The sequence below is a fragment of the Macaca fascicularis genome, chromosome 11, assembly GCF_037993035.2.
Source record: "Macaca fascicularis isolate 582-1 chromosome 11, T2T-MFA8v1.1".
NCBI lineage: Eukaryota > Metazoa > Chordata > Mammalia > Primates > Cercopithecidae > Macaca > Macaca fascicularis.
The window spans coordinates 77,344,186-77,364,563 of NC_088385.1; the positions used below are offsets into that span (position 1 = coordinate 77,344,186).

A 20,378-nucleotide genomic window follows, 5' to 3' on the forward strand; every position below is an offset into this window, starting at 1 on the left:
AATAATTTGAGAGGTTTTGTTTTTTATTTTTCTAGGCTGATTAATAAGTAGCTGAAACTGACTTAACAAGAGGGAAAATGCTGTTAAAATATTATTTCTACAGGTAAACTTATCTACCATTACACCTCTTCCCTGGGCTCTGTAATTTACCCATAATCCAATGAGAACAGACCATATTTTTAGTATACGTACATTCTCTCACTGAAATATTAATTTCATTCATTCACATCTACATACTTATCTGTATCTATATATTGGTCGGTCGGTCTGTCTATCTATCTATCTATCTATCTATCTATCTATCTATCTATCTATCTATATCTTCTACTCATCATCCATGCCCAGATCCACCATTCATCCATCTTTCCATTCATCCATCTATCCATCCATTTAATCAGTATTTAAGGAACACCTACTATGGATTAGATGCCATTTAAGTACTGAAAACCTATTTCTATTGCCAGACAAATAAATGCTCCCTAAAATTTTCAAATGAAAACCGCAAAGTAGAAGTCACAAATTCAAATGTCCCAGAATGCATTCAGGTAAGGAAATAAATGAACTGGTATTCCAGTGAATTGGTGTCCAAAAGGAGAAGCCACAAGTCAGCTCTAGGGAGTTTCAGGCACAGTTTTGCTAAATCTTCCAAAATTTTCAGAGAATCCATATATTTGGGTTTTAATGTGAATTTTCAATTTTTAATGCTGGTGAAATAATCTGCATATTTTCGCAAACACTACGTGAGCCAAACACAGCACAGCCATTATTTAGACACCTAGATGTCTCTAGAGGCCGCCAGTTTGCAACCTCTGCTCCAGACTCTGAGTACAGTCTTCAAAAGTGCCAAGTTTAAGAAGAGCTCTACAAGAAGTAACAAAAAAAAAAAAAAAGCCAACTTATTCCATATCTGGTATGTTCATAGTCTGATGTCTGGTGAGTTCACACTAAATAATTTGGCTTTCAAAGGATATTCTTGTTGCATTGACCATTTAATGACCAAATAAACCTGAGAATTACCAAATATCTTGTCCTCTATGGTTATAAAAGCATGGCATACAGGAGGCAGACTAAAGTCCTCATCCAGAAAAGATGAGATAAAACTCTGTTGCCACTTTCATCATAAGCGTCTCTCATCTCTGCACGAGACAACAAGGTCAGGAACCACTTTTTGTTAGTCATCTTTATAAGCTTACTAATCACTACCTGGCATAGTTCCCTGCAGTATTATGTTTGATACATGTGCACTTAACTGGGTTTAAATCTAGTGTGTTCTTCGATTCTGATTTTAAATCTGGAATGAAAAATGACTATTGCTAAAATATTGCCCATTTAATTAAATATTTTTATTCTTGGCCAGGCGCGGTGCCTGACACCTGTAATCCCAGCACTTTGAGAGGCTGAGGCGGGCGGACCACGAGGTCAGGAGATCAAAACCATCCTGGCTAACACGGTGAAACCCCGTCTCTACTAAAAATACAAAAAATGAGCCGGGCGTGGTGGTGGCGCCTGTAGTCCCAGCTGCTGGGGAGGCTGAGGCAGGAGAATGGCGTGAACCGGGGGGACGGAGCTTGCAGTGAGCTGAGATCGCGCCACTGCACTCCAGCCTGGGTGACAGAGTGAGACCCCCATCTCAAAAAAAAAAAAAAAAAAAAAAATTATCCTTAAGGTCATGTCTACATGGCTTGAAAATAATGAGCTATTTTAGACATTTTTTCAGGAAAAATAATCAGGCAAGTCACACTTGGAATGATATAGAGATCATCTAAGCAACTACTATACCTCTATCCAAATCATGTCATGCTCTCATTCTATTTTGTTTTAGATTGATAAGACAGGCACAATGGAATAAAGAAAGCACAGATATTTTCAATGACTTTTTTGTTTGAAGTTTGTCTGAGTCTGAATATTATACTAGCTGGCATTGCTTTAATAACAGTAAAATATGATTTATGCATCTCATCTTTATAGCTCAGCAATCAACATAAGGGAATACTACTACTTTGTATTAACTAAGTGAACAATTCACATATGTCCTTAAAATGTAGAAAGAACTACTGACAAATAAATAAATAACAACCAACTAAAAAATTCCTCCTTGAAACAATTTTTAAAATATCTTAATTAAAAAAGTAATTTTAATCTAAACAACCATCATACAAATAAGTGTGGGAAATTTATCATTATGCAAATACCACCTGCAACTTTCATGCTTCACATTTATCACGAAGCTCATAATATCTGTAGACAGTTGTGTCTCTTTAAGAAAAATGGTGAGAACCCCGAATGCTAGCACATTGTGGATGCTAATGAAGTCTTGTTTTACTCAACATGGTCAATAAAATGCAAGTATTTCTTACATTTCAGAAATGCCTCTGGACTTGAAACACCTACTTGCATAATTAAACTCAAAGCCTATTCTAACTAGTAACACTCACAGTGAGTCCTTTTCCATTACTGTTTTTCCAAAAAGTAAATCCTCTGGTTTAAACAACCATATTCTGGCTTCTTAAAGGTCTTAATCCTTTCTCCAACAAACTTCTGAAAGCTCAGCCTGCTTTTACAAATTGCTCTGCTCCATTGAACACATACACTAGTTGGCCAGAGGCCTTTCCAAATGTAATTAACACATCTGTAAGTTCTATGTTATGTATTTCACAGTATTAGCAATATGAGTATTTATAAGAACTATCCTGTAATATTAAGAAACCAAAAACATTTGGACTAAAAACCCAGCCTTTCAACTTTTGTAAAATGTTCTAATTATGTGGTCTATTTCAGGCTCTCCGATTCCATATTAGAAACCACCAGGTTCACTTTTCTTTTCTTTTTTTTTAGACAGAGTATCCTCTGTTGCCCAGGCTGGAGTGCAGTGGAACATCTGGCCTCTCTGCCTCCTGGGTTCAAGCAATTCTCTGCCTCAGCCTCCCAAGTAGCTGGGATTACAGGCCCCTGCCACCATGCCCGGCTAATTATTTATTTATTTGTTTGTTTTACTTTTAGTAGAGACGTGGTTTTGCTATGTTGGCCAGGGTGGTCTTGAACTCCTGACCTCAAGATCCATCAGCCTTGGCCTCCCAAAGTGCTGGGATTACAGGCATGAGCCACTGCACCCGGTCAGAGAAACCACCAGATTCTTAACAAGTGATTTTTCTTTTCAACTTAAGTTGCTGCAAATCTCAGATATTATCCAAAAGTTTCATCTGAAGTAAGTTAAGTGATGTAATGGGGCACTTTGATTTTTTTCTTTGAAAAAATAAGATAATTAATATCTAGCTGACTTACTACGTGAGCCCAGTTAAATTCTCCGAAACTGCTGCACCTGGCTTTAGAGCTGAAACTTCTAACACCTCTTTAAAGAACTGTAGCAAAAGAAATGATCCTGTTTCAGGTTGAAATGTGAAAGAATAGTAAGGGCAACACATTTCTAAATTTGACTTTTAAATTTTTAACTTAAATTTGAATTTCTGGATGAAAGTAAGGATTCACTGTTGCAACAAATAGAGATAATGAAGACTAATGAAGTCAGAAAACATGAAAACTGTTAAAGAATTTAGAGCACGTCTGAGGGTAGCTCTGAGGATTAAATGAGGTAATGTACATGACAGTCCATGCCTAAGTGTCGAGCACTTGGTAAGAACTTGAACTTGAATGACCCAGTCTAACACTCCCATTTTACAGCTAAGAAAACTGAGGCAAGAAAGACAAACTCTGAACATATCCACATGGAGGGATTCAGCAAAAGTGTAAGGAAAATAATTGCTGTAAAGTAATCAAAGGACATTCTCTGATACTATGCTGTTTGGGTTATTACTCAAGAGATACAAAACAATTTTCATATCCTCATTTCAAGAGACTTTTCTAATTTTCCCTGATGAATGGCTCCCTTCTATTCCTGCAGATTTTATGTACAGTTCTAAAAATAAAACTAAGTTGAGGAAAGGCATATCCCTAATATTGTACTTCTATTATTTATTCTAAAAACATTTACTTAAAATTATTCCAGGGTTTGACAATTTAATGCGATGGAAGCGTAAACCACATCACTTTAACAAATTCCCTCCGCAGCCCCACGTTTCTCTTTGCTGACCACCCCGCACCCCACCCCGACCCTTTCAGTGGCTAGTTGGCTGTTTTCAGCACTAAGGGAGTCTCTGAAAGTCCACCAAGCTGCTTCTGGCTAGATCTGAGGAAACCAGACATTTCTGTCAATATTTATCTTCACAGGTATTTTTTACCTTCATTTTTTGTATCCCTGGAACTCAAATGAAACACCAGCTTGAAAAGGCAGGGCCCAACCCCGAGTAGCTTGGCCATCCAATTGCACCTGTCATCCTTTACCTGTTTGTAAGACCACAGTTCTCTCTTCTCCATCCAGAGAAACAATCCTGAAGTTATAGATGGTTCCTGCTTGTAAATCTTGAAGGTTACATCCGTATGTGGTGTTGTCTAACCGAAAGGGAGGGCACGACGCGGCCCCCAGGGTGTCACTGCTATAGGTGAGGTTAAAGTTACAGGGTGAGCCCCAAATTCTCCACCGGATAGACACGGAATGGCTGGAGGCCTTGGACTCCGCCAGGGTGAAGTTACATCTCTCTGGCTCCACCAGTCCAGTCTGCAAAGGAATCAGACACAACAGTTTAAGTCCCAGGTCTGGACTGCCCAGGGACGTGTCCACAGCAAGCTCCTTAAGCTGCCCTTTCCCTTCTACTTATCCTTTGTCCCTAGCCTCAGCTAGTCCCTTTGCCCTCCGGCCAGAGAAAAGGCTTGCGGGGGAGGTGGATGGCAACTTTCTCCCTAGCTGCTGTCCCTTGAGAGCAGCTGGAGAGAGAAGGTGGCTTTTTGCTTTGACAGCAGGATAAGCTGTCATTCTGGGTTGGGGGCTCACCAGAGGATCATTCTTCCCAAGGCAGAAGAAGAAATTTTGCCACCTCCCTCTCCAAAGCACAACCTGATAGACGAGAAAGTGGAGTGGGAATTTGATTTTCGGCGGGGAGGGGGCGCATCAGCTCTGACCCCTTCTCGGGCCACTCACCTGCAGCAGGCTCAGTGCGATCCACAAGGCCAACCCCGCTCCATGGCTCAGCATTGCGCTCAGTAGTTAAGATCCAGACGAGAACTAGGGGGTTGGACGTGGGGCGGCCCGAGGGCTGGGGCGGGGGGTCACCTGTTGCGCGCGCTCAGCGCGCCCCGTGGGCGCAGAGCGCTTCCCTCGGGCCTGGCGACGTGTAGGGGCCACTGCGGCCACCGCTGCTGCTGCTGCTCCTGCCGCCCCGGGCGGGCTGGGGACGCGAGAGGCGGCGGGGACAGGCAGCGAGCCGCCCTTCCCACGCTGCCATTCTGACCCGCGCTGCCTCGCCCCAGCCCCGTCCGCTGACTTCCGCAATCAAAAGGCAATTTCCTCGTCTCCCGGCAAAGGAACAATGCGCCGGCGAGGGAGGGAGCCCCGAGGAGCCAACGCCTGAGGCTGCCAAGGGGCCCGATGTGGGCCAAGCTGCCCCCGCTGCCCCGCGCCGCTACCTTCCCGGCCAGGGGTCCGGTCCGGCTCTGCCGGGCTCTGCCTCCTCCTACTCCTGGACTCTCCCTTTTCCCCACTCTGTGGTCCTCGACCCAGTCGCCTTAGCCACAATTAGTGCTTGCTCCCTCTCACTTTCCAGGCCCCCACCCCCGCCCCCTTCCTCCCTCCACACCCAGCGTCTCCCCCTCCCTATCTTCCTTCCTATCTTCCTCATCTGCTTTCTCCAAGACCGCTTTTCCCAGGATTAAACTTGACCACAGCATATTTCCCCAGGTCGCCTGCACTCTTTCCTGAAGCCTTTTATTAGAGTGCTTTTGCCCTTTTCACTTCAAAGCATTCATTTGTCCCGGTGGCATCCCCTGACACTAGCAAGAGAAAAAGACCCCAAAAGGATTGTCAGCTTGACCATTCTTTTCTCCCAATCACTTTCCCTTTTCTCTTGTATAGGTTTGTATCCTCCCTAAATCTTATGGAAATAGTGCTAACGACAAATATAATCATTACCAAATGTTCAACCCACAGCGAACAGTTTTATCATCCAGTAGTTAAAGCCATTTCATCCCTAATTGTCTAACCAAAAGAAGAAAGCCATGTAAACTCTCATTTGTGAAAACTACTGTTGATAGTCAGCTCTCCACAAGTTAAAAAAAAATGGCATTTATTCAGTGTTCAGCCCTAACTGTATGCCCTTTAGCAGCTGCTTCAGTACCCAAACGTGTATCTGAAAACTGATTTCAGAAAAGTTCCCAATAACTAAAGAACAAAAATATTTAATTGTACATAAGTGATAACAGCAAAATATTGCAACAAGTTTTATGATTTTTGATTGCTTTTTTGGAGCACCATCCCTAATAACTGCCAGAAGAAATGAGATTCCGCATTCTAATTTTTAAATCAGTGGGAAGGATGGCATATTCCTTTCTTTTTCAAATAGGCTATACATAAAGCTATGTGATTGTCTACTGTATCTATTGTGTCTACTTTGAGGAAAGTTAAAACAAGAAAAAAAGAAAAAAGTGAAAATTGTTTCAATTCTATTTATTTATTTACTTTTGAGTCAGAGTCTTACACTGTCACCCAGGTTGGAGTGCAGTGGCGCGATTTCAGCTCACTGCAACCTCTGCCTCCTGGGTTCAAGCAATTCTTGAACCTCAGCCTCCCGTGTAGCTGGGTTTACAGGCGTGTGCCACCACACCCAGCTATTTTTTTTTTTTTTTTTGTATTTTTAATAGAGACAGGGTTTCACCATGTTGACCAGGCTGGCCTCGAACTCCTGACCTCAAGTGATCAACCTGCCTCGGCCTCCCAAAGTGCTGGAATTATAGGCGTGTGCTACCGTGCCCGGCCTGTTTCAATTCTTTTAGAAAACATGCTTTTAAAAATACCTGTTAATGAAAAAATGAAGTTTCTTCCCCTCGAGAGATTCTATGGACTTTTAATCTATAGCCAGACCAAAGATCTCAAATCCTTTCAAGTTAACAAACACTCAAAGAAGGTCAAACCTAGAACATCTGTGTATTTCTGGGAACAAAAAAAAACTTCCTATTTCTCTGCCTAGGTCACCTGCAGAGTAAAGAACTTATACTCTGTATTTTGTGCCCAAGTTCAGTGGCTCTGCAGAGCCTGGCATACCTGTCAGCCTCATCAGTGGCAGGGATCCCCTCCCGCTCTCCACAGATACTGAAAGCCTTCTTACAGACTCTGGCTGCCCTCAACCTTTACAGGAGTCTTTTCCCAGTTTTATTCCTTTGCAACATTATGTTTTTCTTCTCTTACTGTATTCAGATAACAATGTGGTTTCCTCAACTGTAACATTGGAGTAATACCTACTCTAAATACACCACACAGCTATTATGAATAAATAATATCACACCTAAAGTACCTTTGCAAACTTTAATGTGCTATACAAGTGTCACTTTGCCTAGTAATATACTCATCTTTCTGTCTGTCCTTTCCATTGGGGTTTTAAATATTCTCACAGGTTAGCCCTCAGATTTGGGATCTTCCCACTTAAATATGTTAAATACCCTTCTGTCATTTGTGGAAGTCTTCAAAATATCCTATCTCCTCCAAGCTTTCCCAAACACTTTTTAAAAATCATGCTACATGTCACTAACATACTGTTATTACCCTATCAGTTACTTTTAAAGCTACATTTCATTTTCAATATACCTTTTAACAATCTTTCCTTATCATGAAAGCAAATGTACCAAAAAGGCAAAATCTGAGGAATACAAATCAAAGAGGGCAATAAGAAAGTATTATCACCATAACACAGTTTAGATGCTTCCAAATTCTATGCTATTAATAGTGATCTGTACCAAGATATGCATCTCCACTGAAACAATTAATTTAAAAAGTATATAAAAAATTAAGAAACAGAAAAAACAGTGATCTGCTAATAATGTCCTTAGGAATAGGAATTAGGAAAAATAGAAATGATTAAATACAATTAATTTCTTTTTGACCTATCAAAGAGGGACATGTACATTTAGAATCATATGTCTTTTATCTATTTTATTACCTTCAATGTTTATGACGAATCATAGCAATACATGAAGGAAAGAACCAATAGTCATAGGCCTCTCTTTTTCAAAGGTGTATAACTATTAGTTCCTTTTTTGGAGAACCTTAAGGCTGACAGCACAGTTCCCAACTGATTAGTGAGTCCTAAATAACCCATAAAAATGAACATACTATGAAACAAGAGGAAGAGTTTAAACTCAGGCTTTTACCGATTACATTTTTCCTTTTAAAAGGACATAATTTAACATGAGAAATCCGAGAAAACGGTAATAGATTCAAGGAAGTATAAGACTGAGAAAAGCTTCTAGATATCATCTTTTCTATGAGGAGTTTATTTGAAACTACTGGACAAAGAACAAATAAATTGATTCGTTTTGGTTTTTGTTCTCATCTTTGTTTGGAATTTCTCAACTTCTCTTGAGCCTACTTATACTACATCAGGACAGTATTTGAATTAGAAGTTGCATTCCAGAAATTTGGAATCAGCCACTCTGTACCATTTCAGGGGACAAGCTTTTCTCCTTGCCACCAGGAAACCTTTCCCAGACTACATGGGAAGGGTGGGGCTGCTTTTGATTAGACATGAGTGAACAAACAGCTGTCTTTAAAAAAAAAAAAAAGTCATAGCCATTAAAAACATCATTAATTGGCCGGGTATGGTGGCTCACACCTGTAATCATAGCACTTTGGGAGGCTGAGGCAGGTAGATCACTTGAGTCCGGGAGTTTGAGACCAGCCTGGATAAGATGGAGAAACCCTGTCTCTACAAAAAATACAAAAATTAGCTGGGTGCGGTGGTGTGTGCCCGTAATCCCAGCTACTCAGGAGGCTGCAGCAGGAGGATTGCTTAACCCCAGGAGGCAGAGGTTGCAGTGAGCCCAGATTGTGCCACTGCACTCCAGCCTGGGTAACAGTGAAAACCCTGTCTCAAAAAATATATATTAATTATGAATTCATGGCTAAAAGCACGAATCTTGTCACATTATGAACACAGATGTTGAATAATACAATGGGTCATCAGGGGGTATGGGAGCCACTGTTTGAGAACCATTACTTTGGACAGGGGTTTGAACTGGACATGGGGATGAGGGGGCAGTGGTGTTGGATGGATGAGGGGAAGGCAGAGTAGACTGGTTAAGTTAATCCACGCTTCCCTCACCCATGACCTAAATGGTCATGGTCCTTACCCTGGCCCCTCATTACCTGGCCTCTGCCCATTTCTTTCCTCCCTCCTGCTTGCCTCCTATTCTGCACTTGCTTGGGTCTGATAATTTATTTACTTTCATTCAACAAACACTGACTAGCCACCTATTGTGTGCCAGGCTCTGGTATAGGTTTTGGAGGCTCTGCTCCCCCTCCCCTGCCTATGGAACTGACTTGCTCTAGAGCCCTAGAAAATGACTTGCCTGTCATTTTCTCTTCCCCAGGCTCTCTGCTTGGCAATCTTTCTCTCGTCCTTTAGGTTTCAGCTTAAACACACCTCTAAGGGGCCAGTCCCTTTCTGATCTCACAAGGAAAAATTATGTCTTTATCATTCTTCATCTCAGTGGCCATTTAATTCAGAACAATGACTCTTGGTAATAATCTAATTATTTATGTATTTGTGTGCTGTCTGCCTTTCCTGGTCATATGGTCCTGCTGGACCATGTTTAGAATGAATATTTAGAATCTTAAATACTACCCTGGAAGGGAAGAGGGGAAAGAGAAGAAAAAAAAGAGGAAAGAGCAAAGGAATGAAAAAGAAGAAAAGATTGATCCTGAAGACAAAGAGAAAAAGGTGGGGAAAGTGAAGAATGAGAGGGAAGATGAAAGGAGGAAAAGAAGAAGGAGGAGGGAGGAGTACCCGTTAGAACAGTAGTTCTCAAAGTGTAGCTCTCAAATTATCATCATCTGAGAACTTGCTAGAAATGTAAACCCACCGGCCTCACCACAGACCTAGGAATCAGAAATGCTGGGGATGGAGCTCAATAATGGAGCCCTCTGCATTTTAATAGGCCCTCCAGTACTAGTTCATGAGAAGGAGCTATTCAAATTCTGAACAAAGGTCTCAGATTATGCCCTAAACCCTGTACTCGATATCATTTTACATTCGGGAGAGTTAATGAGATCTTGGTTTTAAATTTTTTTTCGTAAATTTTACTGAGTTCTTTGCTTATAAAAAAACTACACAGATGACTTAGAAGGACAATTTTAGAATGTATTATTTAAGTGAATTGGTGAACCTTTATAATATATAATATGCATATTTTGATACATGTAACTCCTCATTAAAAATTAAGTGAGATCGCGCCACTGCACTCCAGCCTGGGCAACAGAGTGAGATTCCATCTCAAAAAAAAAAAAAAAAAATTAACTGTGAATACTTGAGCAAAAAGGATCAACATGTAGCAAACTTAGACATAAGGCCAGTTTGATACCTTTCCTCCTAGGAGGTTATGTTATGCAAATCTCACTCCAGGCTTTCCCCCAGATATTTATTAGAAGAAAGCATAGCAATCAGGGAAATGCGTCAATTAAAAACAACTACAAGATGGCAAATCCTTTCCTGAGTTTTACTTCGAAAGGGCTCAATAGTAAATTCTGGCAAAAGGGAAAACAATTTTAACCTGCAGCAGGTGTCATGCATTTAAAAAGAGATGCATTAAAATGTAGAGAAATGTTATTTTGATAAGTAGTTTAAAACCAAAAGCCATGACCATCCTATTTTGTGCTTAGAGAGACAGTCTGAGATATTTATTTTTGAAGAAGTTTTTCTAGCTAAATTTCCTAGATCATAGGTCTCCAGGAAAATGGAAATAATAGAAGCATTAGGAGAGGGCGATTGTAAGGATTAAATGAGAAGGTACATGTCACATGTATAGTCCAGTTCCTGTCTAAAGGGCTCAATAAATATTAAGTTCCATGATTATTAGTAGTTATAATATTCTATGAATAACATTAAAATAAATAATGAATGCTGAGCACTCGGTAAAATTAGAGAAAGACAAAGTTCATGGCTGAGAACTCGTCTTTCTGAGAACATCCAAATGACAATAAATTATCATTGCCTCCAATCTCGTACCTAAAATCACACCCAAGAAAATTCAGTAGATCAACACCCAAAGACATTTAACAGCTGCTCAGTCTGTTGGACCAGCCAAGATTTTTTTAAAATACCGCAAGGGAGGGGTGGGAATGCCGGTTACGTCTCTAACAGCAGGCTCCACTGTCTCTCTAGAACACATCTCCAAGGTTTCCTGGTATTTTTTTTTCCCACACCCATTTATCAACCTCTTCCCCTCCCCTACTTTTTATTTTGTTTTAATATGAAGGAAATGGGCTTTACATAGCTTTTGTTGTAGCTTTGTAACTACAAACAGTCAAATAACTTACAACCAGATGTGAGTGCAAGTGAGCCACTCTTTCACTCCGGCACTTCTGCTGCATCTTCTTTCACACCACAGTTCCTGCCACCCCACGCTTGGAAGGAGGCTACTCCCAGATGAACCCAGTTGAGGCAGTAATGCTTGCAATGGGGCAGTCTGTATGGGTGTAGCTGCTGTACGCTATGGATTTAGGAGCTAGCAAACATTTATTACCAAACCCTAGGATAGTAGACAAATAAAGCATGGCTTATGATAACATTGGCTTTAAAGAAAAGGAAACAACGGTCACCCACAGAAATTATGGTGGAGGGAATAGGTTGCGTGTATCTTGAATTAAGTGTGCAATCTCAATAAAGTTATCAAATTCAGGAAATTCAAAATGGATGTAATACTTAAATCTACAGTCTATATTTCAATTTTGTCAATGAGCTCAATAATATCCTTTTTTTGGCTTGTTTTCTCTCTAGATCTAGCCCCCAGGATCCTGCATTACATTTAGTTGTCAGTGTCTTACACTTCTTTTTAAATTTTTTAAATTATTTATTTTATAGAGATGGGATCTCCCCATGTTGCCCAGGCTAGTCTCAAACTCCTGGGCTCATATGATCCTCCTGCCTCAGCCTCCCAAAGTGCTAGGATTACAGGTGTGAGCCACTGCACCTGGCCTCTTAATCTTCTTTAATGTGGAACAATTCCTCAGTCTTTTAAAATGACCATTCTGACAGTGGCCTTTTCGAATGATCCAGGTTGGTTATTTCCATAGCATCTTCCTCCATCTGAATTTGTCTGATGTCCTTGTGATGAGATTTAGGTTGTATATCCCCAACAACACTTCCTCCTTTTTTCTGCTTTAGTGTTTTTCTTAACAGGCTGATTATTCAGTTATTCTCCAATGGATTGCAAACCTGATTGCACATAGAACCACTCTGGCAGATTTTCACACTATAGCTGCTGAGGTCCTACCTCAGTAAATCTTGGTACAGGTCTGAGGTGGAATCTTAGAATGTGTATCTTTCAAAAGCTTCCCAGGTGATTCTGATGTATGTATAACCAACGGGAAGCACCACAAGCTTCCGCTCTCGATCAGCATGTCCTGGCTTCTCTTTTGATCTCATTTTGCTTTCCCATTGCCATTCTCTGTCCCCACTGCATCAACTCTCATCTAATGTAGAACTCGTCTGCCCAGGGAGACCAATGTGCCAGAGAAATACCGTCAGGTTAAAGGGCCCATTTCAATGTATGTGTTCTGTTCATGGTTGTATTTTCTGTGCATATGATTACACAGTCATCCCCCAGTATGGGGGTGGAGTGACTCCAGGACCCTTAAGTATAACCATATCTCCACATACTGAAGTTAAGTAGTTGGCCTTGCAAAACCTGCATATACAAAATTCGGTCCTCTGTATACCTGAGTATACCTCTGTATACCAAATTCCACCAATAATGTATTTTCCATTTGCATTTGGTTGAAAGAAAGCCCCGTACAAGAGGACCTGCACAGTTCAAAACCATGTTGTTCAAGGGTTAACTGTATATGTTCACAAAATAGCAATGTGGTCTTTTTGTGCACAAAATGGAAACCAATGCAAATCACCCATCACTAAAAGAAAATGAAAGATAATAAAAATCCTTGAGATTTTCAGGCTGGTGGGGTCCGGTGAATTGTAGACCATCTTTATGCTATTGGCACATGGTAATTCACTTTAACTGGCAAATTAAGAAAACTGTAGTCCATGTTAGAGTTAGGTTTGAATGATGCTAATCATAATTTAAGGTCTTTAGAAACATATTCTCCCCAAAATATGTTACTCCGCAAGTGGCCTTTTTTGTAGCATCAGCAGTCTCAGAGTCTGTTTCTGTTGTATCCATTCACACTAGTCAATCCAGGAGTCATGATGAGTGATCAGAGGATGGTTTGCTTCCCCACCCCCTCCTACTTCTTTGCCCTCCTGCCTCCAGGCATTTGCCTCGGTGAAGGGGAATTTTTTCCCATCTTTAGTTCTGGCCACAGAACAGTGGTAGCAGTGGGGTGTCTCCCCTGCATACTTTAAGTGACCCAATATAGGAGGTTACCCCAGACTTGCAGGGGGTGGAGGGAAGTGGAGTGTTTTCTGCATTTGCCTCCTCATTTATTTGGAGACTCACACTGGGCTGTGATCTCTTTGAAGGCCAAATAGAAGGAAACACAAAACTGTGAAAGCCCAGACCAGTACCACAATGGCTATTCATGAACTGAGGAAATGCAATCCTTCTCCCAGGCCGGAGCGAGGGTGGGCGGGCAGGGAAAGATTTAGAGATATTTAGCAGTATCAGAACCAGCCAGTAAAATTTCTAATGTATGTTCAGCATTTTATCCCTGTCAAAGTATTTTCACATAATATGTGAACTCATCTGCTTTTTACCACCCTGTGAAGAAGGCAAGGTAGGAATGATGAAACAGAAACAAGGATAAGCTAGTATTAATAGCTAAAACTATTGAATATTTATCATATGTAGCCAGTGTTCTTCTTTGTTTTTTGTTTGTTTGTTTGTTTGTTTTGAAACAGGGTCTCATTGTCATCCAGGCTGGAGTGCAGTGGCATGATCACAGTTCACTGCAGCCCTGGCCTCCTGGGCCCAAGTGATCCTTCCGTCTTATCCTTCCCAGTAGCTGGGATCACAGGCATGCACCACCATGTCTGGGTAGTTGTGTTTTTTTTTTTTTTTTTTCCTTGTAGAGACAGGGTTTTGCCCTGTTGCCCAGGCTGGTCTCGAACTCCTGGCCTCGAGTGATCTGCTTGCCTCAGCCTCCCAAAGTGCTGGAATTACAGGCATAAACCACCGTGTCAGGCCTAGCTAGTGTTCGAAAACACTTTACTTAATCAGAATTTAATCCTGTCTTGTGAGGGAGAGCGAGTACCCATAACTATCCTTCTGTTAAAGAAGAAATGAGTGGGACTTGAGTAACTAGTAGATGTCATCACTGGGATTTAAGCCAGGTTTCTCTGACACAGAGCCCCAGCTTCTGATTCATTAGTTCTAGAGAAGGGCCCAAGTGGTTGCATTTCTAAGAAGTTCTGGGACTAGGGTCCATACTTAGAGAACAATTGATCAAGGTATTTCCTGACTCATACCATAGACAAGTTTCCTGTTCTGCTGATTTTGGTCTTGTGAAGACATGCAATCCACATAATACTATTTATAAAGGTGACAATAACAACAATGGCAGCTAACATTAATTAAACACTATTTTACTATCGTTCAGGCACTACTCTAGGCCTATGATATGTGTTAATTCATTTACTGCTCAGGGTTGGGAGGTAGAAGAGAGAGAGCACCAAAGAGTTTTGAGGTCAAGTACTGGCCCAAGTATACAAACTTCCAAAGTCAGACCCCTCACACTAGCAGGTAAGGATGTGAGAAAAGAGAGAGAAAAGGAGAAGGGCAGGGAACACTCTGATCCTCGAAAGTCAACATAGGACAATCTTGCAGTAGCATTAGTGAGGAGTGATTGCTGGATTTCAAATCGTGTCCTCCTCCGCATTTACCTTTATTATCAGGCACGCTATATAAGAGAATAGGTGACTAGATATTCAGGGGAGTGTGTGTGTGTGTGTGTGTGTGTGTGTGTGTGAGTGTGTACTCTTCTTGGTCTGTTATTCCCTAGTCATTTAATCTTGGGCAAGTTCCTCTTTAAGTTTCAGCCGGCTATCTACAAAACAGAGATAGTAGTGGTGGTGGTGGTGATGACGATGATGATGATGATAATGATAATGATGATACTATGGTAGATTGTTTATTGGTCACAGATTCCTCCCACTCAATGTGCACACTCCCTTGCAATGTGACTTTGCAGCTCTTCCCATCAAGAAATGGAATTTATTTCTACAGTCCCTGAATCTAGCCTGATTTGAGAGTTGCTTTGATCAAAAGAATATGGCAGAAGTGATGTTGCATGGTTCCAGAGCCTGGGCCTCAAAAGGCTTGTAGCTTCCACCTTTGCCTTCCAGTGAGGCTGCCCTAAACCATCATGAAAAGGAGCTGGTGTAGCCTACTGGGGGATAAGAGGTATAGCCTACTAGGGGATAAGCTGGTGTAGCCTACTGGGGGAGGAGAACTTAGACTCCCCAGCCTATACCCAGCACTGACTGCTACTCATGCAAGTGGACCCTAACCCTAACCCATCAGTTAGGTCTGATAAGGAAAACAATGGACACATAGATATTTTATTTTTACACAATTCCAAGCAATTAAGTCAAATGATTTTACTCCTTTCTTACACTTTTCTAGGCATCCTCTGTTGAGACAGAGTACCTTTTGAAATTACTTTCAAGGGACAGGCAGTTTATATCCCAAGTGACTCATTTTAACTTCTCACAGCATCTAACCACAGCTGTTTATAATGGACTGTTATAAAGTTAAAGCTCTTGCTAAATCAAATAATAACCTAGCAGGAATGCCCAGTCTAAGGCTTTAGAGTCATGACAGCTGCAATTGTAGAAACTGTCTTTTGAAAGAGCATAGCTTTTACACATTAGCTTTCCAGGACACAGTTAAAACTTTGCTTAAGGTTCGAGAAAAAAACTGGAACATGACATAGTTGGACGCATAGTCATTCTGATGCCCTACCTGGGAGCTCATATAAACACTGCAGTGAATCTCACTCTAGAAAAAGGCTACATGATCCAAAGCTGCAAGCCCAGGTCTGGTGCTAGATCATGTGAGTTCTGTAACACAGGGCTGGGTTGGCCCAGTGGGTATTGTGTCTGTAGAGCTCTGGAACTGGTTGTCTCAGACTTTTGACTGCAGCAGAGCCTGGCTACCCCTTGGACTTCTCTCTGTGTTTCACAATAGTTAAAGCTAGGCAAAAATGGGACAATGTTCTTTTTGCTAAAAGACAACCCGTTAGTGTTCAGGCAGATAAATGTTTATAATAGTTTTTATTCAATATTTTCTTATTTGACACACTTAATTTTTTTTCTGTATATTTAAGCTATGATATAAATAAAATGTCTTGTAAACTGCTGTTAGAATGGAAGTTTTTGCTAGGCACATTCAGGCACAATGAGGAGGTGCTCCCCCAACAAACACACTATTTTTGAGATGGAATCTCGCTCTGTAGCCCAGGCTGGAGTGCAGTGGTGTAATCTCGGCTCACTGCAAGCTCCGCCTCCCGGGTTCATGCCATTCTCCTGCCTCAGCCTCCCAAGTAGCTGGGACTACAGGAGCCCACCACTATGCCTGGCTAATTTTTTTATATTTTTAGTAGAGACGGGGGTTTCTCCGTGTTAGCCAGGATAGTCTCGATCTCCTGACCTCGTGATCCGCCAGCCTCAGCCTCCCAAAGTGCTGGGATTACAGGCGTGAGCCACCGCACCCGGCTGAAAGTATGTTTTCAAAAGTAAGTGGTGGTGCTATTCAGCTGTGAAAAAGAATGAAATAATGTCTTTTGCATAAACATGGATGGAACTGGAGGCCATTATCTTAAGTGAACTAAGTCAGACATGAAAAGATAAACACTAAATGTTCTTACTTGTAAGTGAGAGCTAAATAATATGTACATATGGGCAGAGAATGTGGATTGGTAGACAATGAAAACTCAGGATGAGGGGGTTGGAAAAGGGTGGATAATGAGAAATTATTTAGTGGGTACAATGTATGTTTTTTGGGTGATGGATACCCCCAAAACCCTGATGTTGCCACTATGCAATCTATACATGTAAGAAAATTACAATTGTAATTGTGAGTTTAACTAAATGTAAAGAAAATTTTTTAAAACGTTTAGTTAAAAAAAAGTAAGTGGTGAATCTCTCACTCATGTCAGTGGTTGAAAGGGTTTGAAAGTTGGAGATTTAGGGAGAGCACAGTGCCAGCTGATGATGGTATCCTTAAGTCATAGCTCTCTTGCTTCCATTTCCTGTCTTCCTTTCCCATTTTCCAAGCCCAGACAGATCCGAAACCATAATTATCAGGCTAGGAGAGGTGGGTGAAAAGGTTGGTGGAGAGTGAGAGAATTTGGACATGTTTCCCTTTCCCTACTTTAAGCCCAAACTGGGTGGGGTGATGGGAGAGGTGAAGCTAACATTTAAGTCAAATTTAGAGTTCATGTTATTTCCTGAAATTGGTATTTTTGTTAATGAACTGAGAGTAAGTCTTGAGTTTTAAAGTGATATAAAGAGTGTCCAGAAAAGTAATGGGGTTTTTCTAACTTCTATTCAGAAACAAAGGAAGAACTAGGTCACAGGAAAGATTTGTATTAAAGGAAAAGTAGAGATAAAAATAAAGTCCCATGAGTTATTCAACGTACTGACTATATTTATTTTGTGATCAATAATGAAACATGCGCTCACCAGCCGGGAACCATATGCAATGTGAAATTCTGCACAATGCAAAAGATACCAGAATGCTAAATGGATGTGAAGTCATCTGACTTCTATAAATGATTTGGGTTGTTTATTAGGAAAAAGCTGAAGTCTGCCAGTGGAACCTCAGTTTTTTGATGTGCTATAATTACACATATTGCCTAAATGGTGGACTAAAACGCTGCAAGGAAAGCAAAACCAAAGAGATGAACACCTGAAGCAGAATCACTATTTGAACAGACTCCTGTGATGGTGCCACTCTGCTTCTCAGTCATTTGACTAACGTCACCTTGTGGAGGTGGTTCAAAGATGTTGATGTGGAAGCGGTATGTGACTTCCGTTCATCTTTTACTGTGTTCCTGAGCCAATTATAGTGATTCTTGAATCTGCCATTGCTTTGGACTCTCTCCCTTCCTTTAGAGCATAAATAATTATGACACATACGCAGGGTTGCCTGCAGGGCACTGATTTTCATTTCTATTTTCTGGTTTCAGGACATGTGTAATGCCATGAACGCTGCCTTTGGTTCAGAAAATATGGCCAAGCTACAGTGATGCCATGGCAGCCTAATTATCTGCATCTCATAAAGATATAGAAATTTTGAGTCAATTTCAAAGATTTTCATTATGCAAAATGCTTTCCTGTACATTTAGCAGCCAGGACACAGAGTGAGGGTGCCTAATCCCCTCCTGCAGCAGTGGCATTTTTAGCAAAGCAAGTCTTTTCAAGCAATGAGCCTCCTGAGACATGCACAGACCACACTCCACACCCCCCTTCCTTTTACCTCTTCAGTGGTGCTGGAGAAGGGCTGAGTAGTCGACAAAACCCATGATGTGTCTGTAATTCCAGTCATGTGCAGATCGGGATGCTGCCTCTCGCTGCTGTTTTGGCTGTAGTTTTCTGCAGTATTTCTGATGAAGGCCTCTGTGGTATTTCTAATAAGGCGTTCCAGGCTATCTGGAACTGCATTAAAGATAGTGGGAATCTGGGGAGGAGCCGTGTTTCTAGTGCTCCTCACCGAAACTTCTGCTCCCAGGCCAGCTGAGGTAAGGAAAAGATAGTTGCAAAGATCATTCTCATGTTTCATGAATTCTTCACATAAAAATCAATTTTACTTAGCAAAAGAGGGCCTTTTCAATAATGGGCATGTGGATAAGCTTCAATTAAATGAAAAAAGCAAATATACTTTGAGTGCGTGACAATGTTCATTTGTCCTGTCCAATTCACCCATCGTTTATCCATCTATCAATTTTATAAGCTGGAAGGAAAGTTGTAGAAACTACGCTACCAGAGAAAAACCCAGCTCTGGGTAGAAGAGAGAATTAAACCTATTCTATGAGAATTTAGGGGGTCATTGATTTGGCTTCAGGGGAATCCATGAGTCTCCAAAAACTGTGCAAAATTCTATGTATATGTGGATGTATGCTTTTCTTCTGTGGGGCACTGTAATAGCTTTTATCAGCTTCTCAAAGCGTGTGTTAAACAAAATATCGGGTTGAGAATCACTGTTAATGACTTGCCTAACTTCACCACAAAGACTGACAATTCCTTGAAAAGTAATGACACTTCGTTAGCCACAGTGCAAACTATTTCTAATGCAACTGTGTAGTCACAAATGATGAGACTGTGGTATTTTCTAAGCTATCTTCTGGAAGAACACTTACAATTTATGAGCTGGTGGGATTAATTTATAGCTTTGTTTTGCAAGGCTGAATTGCCCATATTAAAAAGAAATTGGTTCATGAATCAGGTTCACTTAGCCATAATTTTAAAATGTGCTCTCCATCTCTTGGGGATCTTGCTAATGTGCAAATTCTGATGCACTAGAGATGGTCAGAGCCAGCATTAAGGTCTCAGGTGATGCTGATGTTGCTAGTTTTGGGGGCTGCACTGTGTAGCAAGACCCTAGAGCACACTTGAAGCACTGAGAAGTTCTGTAAATTATGGTCTGATGTGGTGTGTTCAGATGTTTCCATCAACTCCATAGTGCACTAGAGTTTTATGGGATACAAAACCTCACAAAACCTGATATAATCAGATAAAAAATACCTTTGAAGAGTTTCTGGCTAAAAGACTGGGAGAATGAGGATTTTATTTTTCACTACTCATTTACTGGTTATTTATTCAAGCAACTGTTTATTAAACAACTACTATGTGCCAGGTGAGGGCTCTTAAAGAAGCTATTTATCATCCTATTTCCCTGTTCTGGTCTGCCTTACCTAGCCCTCTTTTGAGTCTCATTCCTTTCCATTCCAATCTCAACTGATTAGTGTATTTCATCTAATAATATATGTAAAGAAGAGGGAGATGAGGGCACAAAAAGAGGATTAAGATGGAAAAGGTATTTTTATAATTTATCAAGATATAAATATCAGCAGTTCTTCTAAAAGTTAATAAAATGATCTTGGCTATAAAGCATCCTTTCCTTGAGATGCAAAGGGTTGTGCAACGTACTGTGTATATAAGGGTGATGGATTTAGCAAATAAAAATACATCGTGTCCAGTTAAATTATAATTTTAGATAAATACCCAACCAATTTTTAGTATAATTCAGTATGGTTAGTGTATCCCAAATATACAATAATACAAAGATAACATACTGTGTATTAGTAATATATGAAAGATTGTTAT

The 20,378-nt window shown here is 40.8% G+C and overlaps 1 protein-coding gene across 8 annotated transcripts in view; it reads right to left on the minus strand.

Annotated features, from left to right (window-relative positions):
- The window catches only part of PTPRB (protein tyrosine phosphatase receptor type B), a 124,242-nt gene that overhangs the window by 90,832 nt on the left and 13,032 nt on the right, over window positions 1–20,378 (minus strand). For 5 of the 8 annotated variants that reach the window (XR_012420454.1, XR_010579499.2, XM_065524567.2 and 2 more), the window contains exons 3-4: window positions 18,532–18,788; window positions 4,339–4,612 (exon numbers count right to left, since the gene is read on the minus strand). Coding sequence is in view for 6 of the 8 variants with exons in the window: in XM_065524567.2 (XP_065380639.1) it covers window positions 4,339–4,612; window positions 18,532–18,788 (531 nt within the window). In the remaining 2 variants the exon portion in view is untranslated. Of the gene's footprint in view, window positions 1–4,338; window positions 4,613–5,032; window positions 5,297–18,531; window positions 18,789–20,378 lie in introns of those variants that run through there. The other 3 variants (XM_005571538.5, XM_074007416.1, XM_074007417.1) reach the window with 1 other exon arrangement.